The sequence below is a fragment of the Carya illinoinensis genome, chromosome 7, assembly GCF_018687715.1.
Source record: "Carya illinoinensis cultivar Pawnee chromosome 7, C.illinoinensisPawnee_v1, whole genome shotgun sequence".
Taxonomy (NCBI): domain Eukaryota; kingdom Viridiplantae; phylum Streptophyta; class Magnoliopsida; order Fagales; family Juglandaceae; genus Carya; species Carya illinoinensis.
In genome coordinates this window covers 25275195-25288310 of record NC_056758.1, presented here as the reverse complement: position 1 = coordinate 25288310, position 13116 = coordinate 25275195, and the positions used below count along the sequence as shown (strand labels likewise).

Sequence of the window (13116 nt, the reverse complement as noted above, 5' to 3'; positions counted from 1 at the left end):
TCCCTATAGATTAAAAAAATTCCAGAAATACAATTTAAATTCAAAATGACGACAGTGATGGCGACCGAATTCGGAATTTACAAAAATACCATCAGATTTTAAAAAAAAAAAAAATTGCGAAATTACCCGCAACAGGGGTATTTACGGTGAAACGAAACAAGTGGGTGAAGTATACTGATTACTACATCGAAAGTTCGAAACGAAAAATTCAGGCCATTCAAAGGAATGAAACTTAAAACTTTGCTTCCTCTGGAAACTACAAAGCAGCAACAAAAAACCAAGGCCAAGAAGGCTATGGAGGCTTACAAATGAAACGAGGTACAGCAAAGATAGCTCATTCATTGTTTCTAAAAGGGGAGGGGTCTGAATTCACAGCAAGAGCATAATTTTCACAAGAAACGGCAGAACAATTTATAGAACTAAATTCTTAGATGTGTACACCCAAAAATGGTTCCACGGCATCTTGTCATCGGAGCAGCCCGACGCCAAGTTGGTCTCTCAATCCCCAACGTCAGAACATCAACATCAGACATTGGTTCAATGTCCCAGTTCCATTGGTCAGGGCCAAGAACACCCCCTATAACATAAAGCTCATCTCCTAGCCCAATCATTGCAAACCCAATTCTCCTCCGGAACTCAGACGCTGAAACCACCACCTTACTCACGTTTCCCTCCTGTTTGAAAATAATTCCATGACTCATCACATACAGTGCACCCTTAACAATTGCCATTGGACCCTGAAGCCAGCCAGAATCCTCAACCGTCCACTCATGCCCCGCATTATCCAAGACTTGCACTGTGGACAAGCCTTTGTGCAAGACGTGCACCTTTCCTCCCATCACTACCCCGGAACAGGCTGAATTATGGGTGCAGTGGAGATCAGGTATTGGAATCCACACATCCTTCTCTGGATCATACATTTCTGCCTGAGAAATTGATTTTCGGCAGTTGGTAAAACCACCTGCAACAACTATTTTTCCATCCAGAACGCAGCATGCAAACATAACACGGGGTACAAGCATAGATGCACGAGGAGACCACTGCCGAGTTACAAGATCATATGACCATACCTCATTGGTAGCAAAGCTCCCATCTTGGTCACCAGTCAACGGGTCAACAGCATCACTGCCACCACCAAGCACAAACAGCTTTCCTGCAGTGGAGACAGCACCAAAGTGGGCAAGGTGCCTAATTTTGGAGGGGAGGACTGGGAGTGTAATCCAAAGGTCGTGAAGAGGGTCAAAAAGCTGCCATAAATTTTCTGGGTCAAAAGCGCACACACATAATAGATCCTCAGTTGCACCAACCTCCTGTCGAGCTTTAAATAGTTCAGAGCTGCGAATTGCAGCTTGCCAGGATCGAGAAACAAGCTCCAACTTAGGATGCAGGTAAAAAGGGACCCGTGCAAGGCACCTAAGAGCAACGGCGTCGGGAAGACCTTCAATCAGCCCAGACATAATAATCACTTTTTCATCCCTTTTCTTATGATTCTCCACTGTACTTGAGCAGCATTGAGACATGCAATCTGAAACATCAAAATAGAGGATTCGGATGAAAGAGAACAAAGCCATTGCCAATGAATTAAGGCAATAACAACAAACCAACGTTCAAATGAATATTAATGAAATTGAAATCACTGTATATGTCTTTCAAAGATTTACAGTGCATTAGAAGGCACAAACAAAACCATCATGAAACTTCTATTAGTTGGAGGCTGCAGGCATCACAACTGACAATGGCAATGTTTTTTCTAGGCTGATCTATAACTGTGTGAAGAAGAGGAGTCTTTCCAATTCCATTGCCCACAAATATATAATTATGAAGGGGGAAAGGCCATGCAACAATCAATGGCAAGCAAACTCCCTGAAAGGCCAACCTGATCTGAAAAGTCAAATACCATGATGAAAAACACCTATACTTTGACTTCTTAAACCCATTGGGACAGGTGTCAGTTTGAAATTACAGTTTCTCATCATTTGTAATCTAAATGCAAACCCCCCCCCCCCCCCCCCCCCCCAAAAAAAAAAAAAAAACAAAACCCTCTCCACCACAAAACAGAGCCTCTCTCCTTCAAAGAACAAAGGCCATGGAGTATCTCGAGTCTCGTCCTCTCCTTTACCACCTGTCCATGCCTCTTTCTTCTCCATTTCCACTAGCCCATCCTCCTTCACAGCCTCTTATGGCATAGATTAGCCTCTCCAAGAGTTCAATCACAATCTAAAATCAACCAACTGACCTACAGGCTATGGTGTTGGCTCGGTTTGTGTGGCTAGAAGACTTAGGTCAGTTCAGGGGTCATACAACTAATAGGGTTTCAATTCTCATTTGTTCAGCCGCCAACAACAACTAGCAACTGACCTGAGGGAGTCCTCATAACAATTGGAAAAGGGAATAGTTGTTGCTTTCTGAAATATTTCTAGTTTGAAAAGTAATAAAATTCATGTGTGTGGCTGACATGTGAGGCCTGATGAAGAGGAGGAGGCCACTGAGGGCACCACCTAAAGATAGTAATGGTCTCAAAGGGCTATCACAAATTTGTGACTAGTTTCATGGAAACAATTTAAACAAAAGCATGAAGATAGGGAAAAAAGGAGTTTACATTATGATATAATGCACTCACAATTTTTTTTTTTTAAAAAAAAGGATAAAAGCCTAATAACATTTTTCCCCGTGAACAACCAGTTCATCCTTCCTTACATCCATATACCTTGACTCAGTGCAACTCGGATCTCATTTTGTAGTTTGAGCATCAGTTCCCCCCCCCCCCCCCAAATTGAAAACTACCATTAATTTGGACAGAAATATGTATAAAAATAAAATAAATAATAACCTTGGGTTTAAAACTAAGCATTTGAAAGTTCATAGGTGTAAGTGAGGATGAGGTGCCAGTTCATGGAGGGGAAATGCAATTAACCCAAAAAAATGATATCACAAGCCCTATATGCAATACCATCCATTGCAGATCACTGGATGATTCCCGTTTTGAAAACTATGCCTATGCCCAACACCAGGTCCAGAATCCAATTGCTAGAAATAGGACGTCAGCTTCACTCTGGTAGGGAATACAAAGAGCCCAAACAGAATTATCAAAAAAGAAATAGGAAGTCGGCAAATGAACTGAGAATTTGGGTGAGGGAACGCACCATGTACACAAATTGAATTCTTTAAGCTAAATTTTTAAAAGTATAATTTACTAAACGCACATTTAAAAATATGAGATCTATAATAGCATATCTCCATCATTCAGAAATTCAAAGAAGTTTAACGACCTTACAAGACTAACCCAAAACTTTGATTGGAGAAAAACAACTTTCTCCATTGAAATATGATCCGCGCCTAAAACAGTAAGATTTCAACAAAGTCCTTTTCAAGTAAAACCCACATTCGTTTCTGCTTATGTAGCATAAAATCCCGTACCCGTGAAGGCAATACAGCTACAAACATTGGTTTTTCTGCATATGGTAAATCAAATCCTACAATCACAACCAAGCACTCTTCCGCTAATTCATAGGCCAATTCATGTACAAACAATATAAGATAGAAATATAAAGCAGCATAACGAAAATCAAATCGGCACTTTCAGCCTGAAAACAAAGCATCCTCAAACCGAACAAAGACTACAATTGTTCGGCTTCAAAACAACACCCACTAGGAATTCAACCTCAGAAATAACGGGTATTCAATAATTTCAAAGTTAAACCGAAATTCGAAGCGATTTACCGTAAATTATGCTTAATGACTAACTGTTTTAAATATCCCTTCGGATAAATACAGGAAGAGAAGTCGTCGTCACCTCAAAGCCAAGACCCGGTGAAGAACCAAAGATTTGCGGTCTGGAGCTTTAAATTTCTACACAGGGAAAATAAGAGAAAGAGGGTAGCGTAGGATTAGCTTTGCCTAAGGGGATGACTTTCGCAGCTTTACGAAAACAACACTGTTACCAGAACGATGTTTTTATGACTACTTGTGCCCAAGGTAACGTGTACTTTCTCTGAGCTTTATAAGAATGCGAATTAGAATTCGATTTCTTTTTTTATTCCTAACTTTAAAAAATACATTTTGAACCGTTGATATTTTATTTTAAAAAATTATATTTAGAATTATGTAAATATACCCATTTTTTTTTGTATTTTTATATACTTTATTAATATGACTGATTATGTTAATTTTTTTAACATACAGACAATCATATTAATAATATTCACAAAAAATACGTCAAAATAACTTTACATAAAATTTTTTAAAAAAATTATTTTTTAATAATAAATTCTATGACTATATATAACATTACTCTTTAATTTTTTATTCCTCAAAATTACCTCCAATTATTAATAAATATAAGAAAACAAGCAATGTAAGATAATTAATAACACAAATGACAACTTTTTATAATTTACTGATATAATATTTCAATTTTAGTAATATAAATATTAAGTGTAAAATCTTTACCGTTTAAACTTTAAAGATAAAAAATGAAGAAGTATTAGGTCTAAAACAAATTATAAAAAGAAAATTTATAAGTTTTCAATGTGCTACGTCATGTCGATCTATGATTTATATATATATAGAAAAAATCTACACAACCTCCCAATATCCCAACATCTTATCTTTTTTTAATTTTTTAATATTTTTTTTGAATTTATTCTTTTTAAATTAATTTAATTATTTTATTCATTATTTATATAATAAATATTTGATAAAAAATAAAATAATAAAAATTATAAAAAATATGGGATATTAGGGTGTTGGGAGGTTGTGTAGCAAAACCCATATATATATATATACACAACTATGTGCTAGCACGAAATGGCTGCTGACAAGATTAAAAATAAATATTTTTTTATTTTTAAATTTTATTTAAAAAAATAAAATCATAATATCATTAAAAAAAACTTTTCTTAATCGTTAAGTAAAAAAACAATTATCTAGATCCAATCGTGACCCAACTCTAGATAACAATAGCATTTCTGCTAATATATATATATATATAATTTCATTAAATATTTTTTTATAAGATTAAATAATTTATTATTTTGGGTTTCTTTTCAATTTTCTAAACAACATGCGGATACTGCTTTCCTGAACATGGAATCGGCATTTTGGATATTCCCAATTCCCTTGTTATTGTTTCGCTGCAATGGCATTTTGGGTATTTTACGTGTGATTGTTGACATTTCAATTTTCCTTGATTTTTGATAATTGTTTTTTTTTTTTATAATAACATGGTGTACTGAAAATAAATTAATTTTTCCACCCACAACATTTGGTATACGAGAAATTCTATTCCATCCTTTTCAGTCATATTTATTAAATGCATTTTAAATCAATATCAGTTGACATGTGATATTTTTTAACACGTGTAATATTAATAAAAATAATTAAAAATATAAAGTTTAAAATAAGGAATATTACAAAAAAAGCCTAAGCAGACTTTATCTCTCTAAAAGCCCTCTAGACGTGAGTTTCGCCGAAGATATGGCTTCTCCTTCTCCCTCACATTTCCTATTTTCTCCACGTACTCATTTTGTCTATTATACTACTTCTCTTTTTCTAATTTCTTTTTCGTTTCCTTCAAGACTAAAACAGACACATCTACAGTTTTATATTAACTCTTAAGAAACATACGTAAAATAAGAAGATTTATAGGTCACAAATTGTTCAGAGGATACTACCCACAGCCAAATATGGTTTTCATGTGCCACCCTTCCTGATAATTATTCTTATCACATGTGTCAAATCACTGAAATTAATATTATTAGATCTTTCAAATTTAACTTTTATAGCTGAAAATAAACAACAAGCATGATGCCTTCACGCGCCGTTGTAGATTTCAAGTTTACTGGAATTGTTTCAAACTGTAATCCATCATTTTTTACATCTATCTTATAGCTTTCCTTATTGTTTAGTTAAAAAAAAGAAAAATTTATGTCTTGAATGTTATTCTGTAGAGATTGAGTCATTTTTTTTTATAAAGAGTGAAGTTGAGTTTCTATTTACATAGAGTGTTGCCTCTTAGACATTTATATTAAAGAGTATCAACAATAGTAAAGATCAGATCAATCACAAAAAAATAATATATTGATGGAGCTCTAAATATATTAATTAGTTTATGAAGTAATTGTTGATATGGGATATTCATGCATGTATCCGGTGATAAATATAAATTTATCTACTTAATAAATGATGACAGTTTCCGTTCAAAAATAAAAAATATTACTTTATGTATAATAATCACCATTAATTCAAGGTGATTATTTTCTCGCGATTCATTGCAAACTTTGTATGAATAGTTGGTTTTAAATATACATATCATATTATTTTTATTAGGTGATTTCTATTATTTTATTTTATTATAAGTATTAGGTGATTTGTAATTGGACTGTCACACCGGCTCACATCCTTTGCCTAATTGATGAATTAGCTGCCTAGGATGTGTTTTTATAAATTATAGTTGATTAATGTTGTTCCATGTGACTTTAGAATAGCTGTCTCTGGCCATCTACCGGTGATCTTGTCTCCTTTGTAGGGCGGTGTGCATGTATGATATGCCAAGGAAGGATTTGGGGCGAAAAACAATAATAATGGAAGTAAATGCACTCAAAAAATGACTTTCTAATATTTGGAAAAATTATTTATATAGTTTTAGAGTGTACAAATTTGACGTAATCTTTCTTAAAAGCGTTAATAAATCTAAGATATGTATGAAAACATTCACTTTTAATAGTAAACCTTACTTTTTCCAAAGAAAATGTGCAAGAAATTTGAATATCATAAAACTATATCTGACATTATTTTTTGAAAAATACTTTAGCCATATATAGATTATATAAAAATAATCTTACAAACTTATGTGGAATGATGTAATTTGTCAGATTGTAAAGTTATTTTTATTATAAAATAAATATAATAGATTATATAAAGTCACATCAATCTATAAAATTATTTTTATATAATCTTTTTATAATTATAGCAGCACCCTTATTCTTTTATAATTTGGGACAATAATATGCGAACTTGAACATGTAATCAATCGATAAAGTTGCAAGAATATGGCAAGAAAACAGTGTCAAATACATCTCCTCCCTCGAAATCAGATGATATAGCTGGCTATTTGGAAGAGATAGGTGCATTATTTGAGTTATACAATAATTAATATTATTATCGATTTTAAATTTTAGTAGTGTAAACTTTATATGAATATTTAATGTTACATTTATCTTTCCACTTATAGGAGGTCAAAAGGTTAGAGAATATTTTGAGCGATCAAGAGAAAAAGAGAAGGAACTACGAAATAAAACACTTCATATTATACATTTTATTTGTATAGTTATTAAAAAAATTAAAAAAAAATAATATTTATAGCAGTGAAGTGTGTAAATTTCATGAATTCCTTTTAAAAGAATTTATTATTCATAAGAAAAAATTATATTTTTAATAACAAATTTCGTTTTTTTTTTTTAAATTTAAAAAAACTGTGCGTAATTTATACGTTACAACTGTATCTAACCTTGTTAATCTGGTTTCCTCCCTAAACAAAAGATTCAAAAGTGTAATGAAGTGATGATGAACAGAGAATTTGAATGGTCGTGTGTTATAGGTTTGAATTGGGGGGTAGATAGATATGTACGTTTCTGTCCCCCGTATTAAATGGAAGTGTCACTTGTTTGGGTGACACGTCTCATCTCCCTCTTTCTACCATGGACAAATTAGCACCAACATCTCTCACCTCAGAACGTATAACACGCCCACCCTATTTTGTTTAGAATGAGATAATTAGAATGAGATTTGGACACTTAAATGATTTTAGATAAAAATTAAAATTAAAAGAAATATTTTTAATATTATTATTTTAAAATTTAAAAAAATTAATTAATTTATTATATTTTATATAAAAATTTAAAAATAATATAATAAATTAAAAATATTTTTTTTTATCTAAACTTAGCCTAAATCTCATTTATCAGAAATGTTATTCTCACTTACAGCTGGTCCCAACTATCTTGATAATTTTTTTATTTAATAATTAAATAAATATTTTTAAATAATATTGTGAATTTATTTTAAAAAATTTAAAAGTATAATAAAAAAGAAATCAAAAAATAATTTTTTATTTTTATTTTTAGGAACAACCCCCCTCGTCTCGTACTACATCCTCGACTGCTCCACATTTATTAGCCCATATTTGATAAGACCTTTCCTTCACCTACTTATTAAATTAAAAGAAAGAGAAATAATTTGTGCAGTCGATAAATATAATTGACGTGCAGTTACTTTAAAGAAAATGAATTAATATGAGACTTATATGAAAAAAAAATTATTTATATAACTTTTTTTTATTCATTCTATACAACCATAAAAAAAAATATTTTTATATATTTTTTTATTTATTCCGAATAGCCGACTGCATTTACCGACTGTATCTAGCAAAGTCTTAAAAGAAAAGATATTTTCAATCTACCAAAAATTATTTAATTTTTTAAAAAAAATAATAAATATTAAATAAAAATTTTATGTGTAATTATTTTTATATATTCTTTATATATTTTATTAATATGATTTGTTACGTAATTTTGTTAATATAAAATAACTATTTTGACCAGTCACATTATTAAAATATATAAAAAATATATAAAAGTGATTGTATATAACGAAACTCAATATTAAATTCATATAAAAAAATTAATTTTTTAATAATAAATTTTACTATTTTTTAAAAATATTTTATGATATTCATACAATCTATTCGACTTATTTAATTATTGAGCTAATTTCGAACTTGTTTAATTATTAAGCAAATTTTAATGGAAAAAGTCTCCTTTGTTGTTGGGGTTGACTGCTGAGCATATATATATATATTTTTTACTTAGTGATTAAGAAAATAATTTTAAATATATCTATGTATTTTTTTTACTTAATAATTAAAAAAAGAAAAAAAAAAACCCGCTGGTTGAACCGAATGTGGCGGCATAGTAGACGGACTCAATTCCAATCCCCTTAAAATTCAGCAGTAGAAAAAATATATTTAAATAATTTATGGTAGTTTTTAAAGATATACCGCGATACACTTGATCAACACAGGTGATAACAACATTATTATATGTTGATGAAGGAGGACAAAAATCTTCATTCGATGCAAGAAGAATAGCTTGCTCCCCACGACAACGACGACATCTGACTTATGATCATGATCAGGGACTTTCCATGATTTTTGGCCAATTAATGAGCCATATATAGAACGAGATTGGCGGGGCTGTGTGGAAGATGGTATCTCTCTCTCTATGTGACTAGAAACTGGACTTCACAGCTAGCTAGCAGTAGTACTTTGAATCAAATACGTACCTAAATGAAACTAAAAGACCACCAAAACGTTATTAAAGAATAAGACCCATAACCTGTTTGAATTATTGCGGGTCAAACTTCTCTCAATAAGGTTGCTTGCTGATCTGGTTTTTCTATTTTGCTGCATATTTTATGTTGATGGAATGGAATAATATAATCTGATCTCTAGATGTTTCGGTGGAGCATCACTGTTGCCATGACTGTCATGATTGGCCGCACCTTTTCTTCTTTCTTTCTTATTTTTTGGGTTGGTTGTCCAAAAGGTACGGATAAAATATTCGAAGAAGAGTAACATGGTCATGGAGGATTAGAAAGATGCAAAGTGATAAGATTGGAGTGAAAGAAGTCAGTTTGAAGAAGATCAGAAGGTGAATGAATGTTCCTTCTGTCCGCCATGAACTGTCAATCCAATTGATGTTCAGGAAGATGCACATAATTAAATATCGCATCACGAATCTATTTTCACAACAGTCACAAGAATATTTGTAAACCCACTCCAACACTTCCACCTCATTTTAGAGCATGAGAAGTGCTGATGATGGCATCGGTGCAACACTTTAAGCATCATCTCATGAATCCTTTAGAAACATCTCATGTGTGCTGTAAATCTCAAGATTTCGTTTATGGCTGTTTTGGCAGTTCCAAGAATAGTGTGAAGTTCTAACATTTTTTATTCGAAATAATTGCCAACAGTTTTTGATGCGTTTGAGTTTGGGAATTTGTAACACTTTGATATTTAATAGTGATATTTTGACTAGGAATTGTATGGACCGTAAATGGATATTGCTCAATTAGTGGTTGAGGACCTCCATTAATAGAGACGAGAGAAACAAGGAGACGAGGAAATAACAGTTTTCATAAAGATTCAACATAACCAACGAATACATGAGGTTGCTGCCCACATGTAGGTTTAACACTTCATGCGTGACAAGTTGATTCCCCTTCTCGAATACGTTCTGCTGAATGACTCGGGCTGCGTTTGGATAGTGAATAAGGGTGCAATTAGTTTTAAATAAAATTTAAGATCGAATTGATATGTACAAATTTTATATTTGTAAAAATTGATTACGTACTGATTACCCCTTAACCAATATGTACAGTTTTACTTGTTCCGACCTGGTTTTAATAAAATGCAAATTTGTAAAACAAAAATCTGTTCATAAAAATAATAACAATAAAAAACTGTTCTAAAAAAATATGTTTTATACTTTTATTCTAAAATATGCTTTACTAAAAAAATATATGTTTTATTATAAAAAATCTGCTTTACAAAAATATGCTTTACTAAAAAATATCTGTTAAGCCTATAAATATAAAGAAAAATATAGTTACAAGCATAATTGTGCATTAATTTATGTACCAATATAATGTGATTGGTCAAAAAGTAAATTTTATTGAAAACAGTGTTAATTTAAATTTTAAGTATAAATAAATCAGTATTGGTACATAAATTAGTGCGCAATTATGCTTATATGTAGTAAAACTCTAAATATAACTACTACACAAATTGAAAAAAAAAATCTGCAATAAAAAAAAAATCTGCTATGAAATAAAATAAGTTTAAAAGTCTAAATTAAAAGGCCAAAATTATAATAGTAACTATACTATCATACATATATGATATATTATACTATTACTATATATTATATTATTAGTCAATAGTATATAGTAATAGTGTAATGCTATTTGTATAGACTACCAGATAGTACTACATTAAGAAAATGTGAGTGATTTTCTTTTTTTTTGATAAATAATATTTTAGTGATCTTATTTACAATTTTGGTATATAAATTCAGATCTTTTGATATTTAGGATTTTTTTTTTCAATTTTAAACTAATTTTAAGTGATAAAAAAATATTGGTGTGATTTATTAATTTCTATTTAAAGTTTTATAATTTCAGTTTAATTTTAAATTAATTTATTATTTATCAATTTTATTTTTAAGTATTGTTTTTCTCAATCTAAGTGGTTGTTATGATAAAATGTTATTAATATATATATTTTATGTTTAAAGTATACGATCAATTAAATTTTAATGTTTAAGATTAAACTTTTATTTTATAAATTATAATAATATTATATTATATATAATTATAATTTATATTATGTATAAAAATTATATATAATATAAAAAAATATTTTATATAATATTTAAAAAAATATTTTAAAATATATATTAAATTGAACCAGTCCGATCCGGTCCTAAAAGGCCTAGAACCGGAATCGAATTGGTTTTGGTTGGTTTTTCCATTACAGAAACTGGTTCCGAGCTAGATTGGTTTTCCCATTACGGAAACCGGTTCTGAACTGGACTGGTTTTCTGGATTTTTTTTATGCCCCTAATAGTGAGACGATCTCAAATATTTTATGGATAGTAGTGAAAAAGTAATAATAAAATATTAAATAATAGTGAATAATTATAAAAAATAATAAAAAAATATGTGAAAAGTAATGATAAAATAATAAATAATAGTAAAATTTTATCAAAACCTTCTACTATCCAAACAAACCCGTAAAAATCAGACAATAAACGAAACGGGCTTCTCAACCTTTGGAAGGAAATGGGCTTCTCAACCTTTGGACTTACTTAAGACATTGAACTAACACAAACATAAGTTACATAACCCATAATAAAACATATTAGACAGCCCAACCCATATGGGCCTCATGATATGGCCTAGCCCATAGCCCATGACCAAACCTTAGGTCATAATCTACTCAAACAGCAGTGATGGAACCATCAATTTTCTTGAAAAGTGATCAAATTTTCTAATGTATGATACATTAAAATTCAAAAATCATAAAAGCATACATATATAAAATTAGATTTTGATAACTTGCAATTTACACATAGAAATAAAATTATAAAAATACAATATCTTAATATATGTTTCAGATTTTTGGTGATAACATTTTTTGAAATAATATTCATTCATTATTATTTTTATAATAAAATATTTAAAATTTATTTGCTTCATATAAACTATCGAATGATTTTTGAAAATGTCATCTTTTATTCTAGTATGTAAGTTAGTTTATTAAGTGTCATATAAACTCTAGATATTTTCTTGTCACATTAAGCATATAATAATGTAGTACAGACCTTAAATAAGTTTTTTCTTGCTCAATAAAGTCTAGAGGATAAAACCTCTCAACTATTTTTCATATAGATCACCAACTTTAAATAATTTTTGTTGTAATTTTACTTTCGATTCTATATTAAAAAGCCTGATATTGTATAACAAAACATTTTGGAATCAATATCAATAAGTTTATTATTTCTCCTAAACTTAGTTTTGATTTAATTTTGGTGAGACCACACTCTTGAAAATAAATAATATATAGAAATTATATAAAATTATGAGATTATAGGAAAAAAAACTGGAGAGACATTTATAAGTATATTGAAATTTTATAAAATTTTGCAGAGCATATGGAGATTATAAATTTTTTTTTGGGGGCTATTTTCTATATTTATAAAATTATGATTAAAAATTAGTGCATATTTTGATTTTTCAAAAACTTTTGGGAGGGCTATGGCCCCCCCTTGGATACATGCAAGTCTATCACTATCAAACACTTTCAATTCATCACTTCTCCCCTTCTACTTTCAGAAGTCTGACAAAACTCCTCCTTTCAAACCAACCTTGCCCACAAAGTGCGGGTAGGAGGCTCTCATATGCTCACATGGCTCCCATGTGGTGTTGTCGGCACATTATCATTGCCACTAGATCAAGAACTGTATAAGGGGCTAGTTTTTGAATCGTTGAACACAA

General features: G+C 30.3%; 1 protein-coding gene across 4 annotated transcripts; it reads right to left on the bottom strand.

The window, feature by feature from the left end:
* Positions 1–223: 223 nt before the first annotated feature.
* On the bottom strand, positions 224–3978 carry LOC122316710 (F-box/kelch-repeat protein SKIP30). 4 transcript variants are annotated; one of them, XM_043133442.1, is made up of 3 exons: positions 3721–3978; positions 2951–3052; positions 224–1525 (listed from the first exon to the last, which is right to left on the bottom strand). In XM_043133442.1, the coding sequence occupies exons 2-3, from the start codon at positions 2955–2957 to the stop codon at positions 420–422; spliced, it is 1113 nt and encodes a 370-aa protein (XP_042989376.1). In that variant the 5' UTR covers positions 2958–3052; positions 3721–3978; the 3' UTR covers positions 224–419. The 4 variants fall into 4 exon arrangements, with proteins under 4 accessions (XP_042989376.1, XP_042989377.1, XP_042989380.1 ...); XM_043133443.1 differs by having other exon boundaries at positions 3794–3978; XM_043133446.1 differs by lacking the exon at positions 2951–3052 and having other exon boundaries at positions 3794–3978.
* Positions 3979–13116: the final 9138 nt, after the last annotated feature.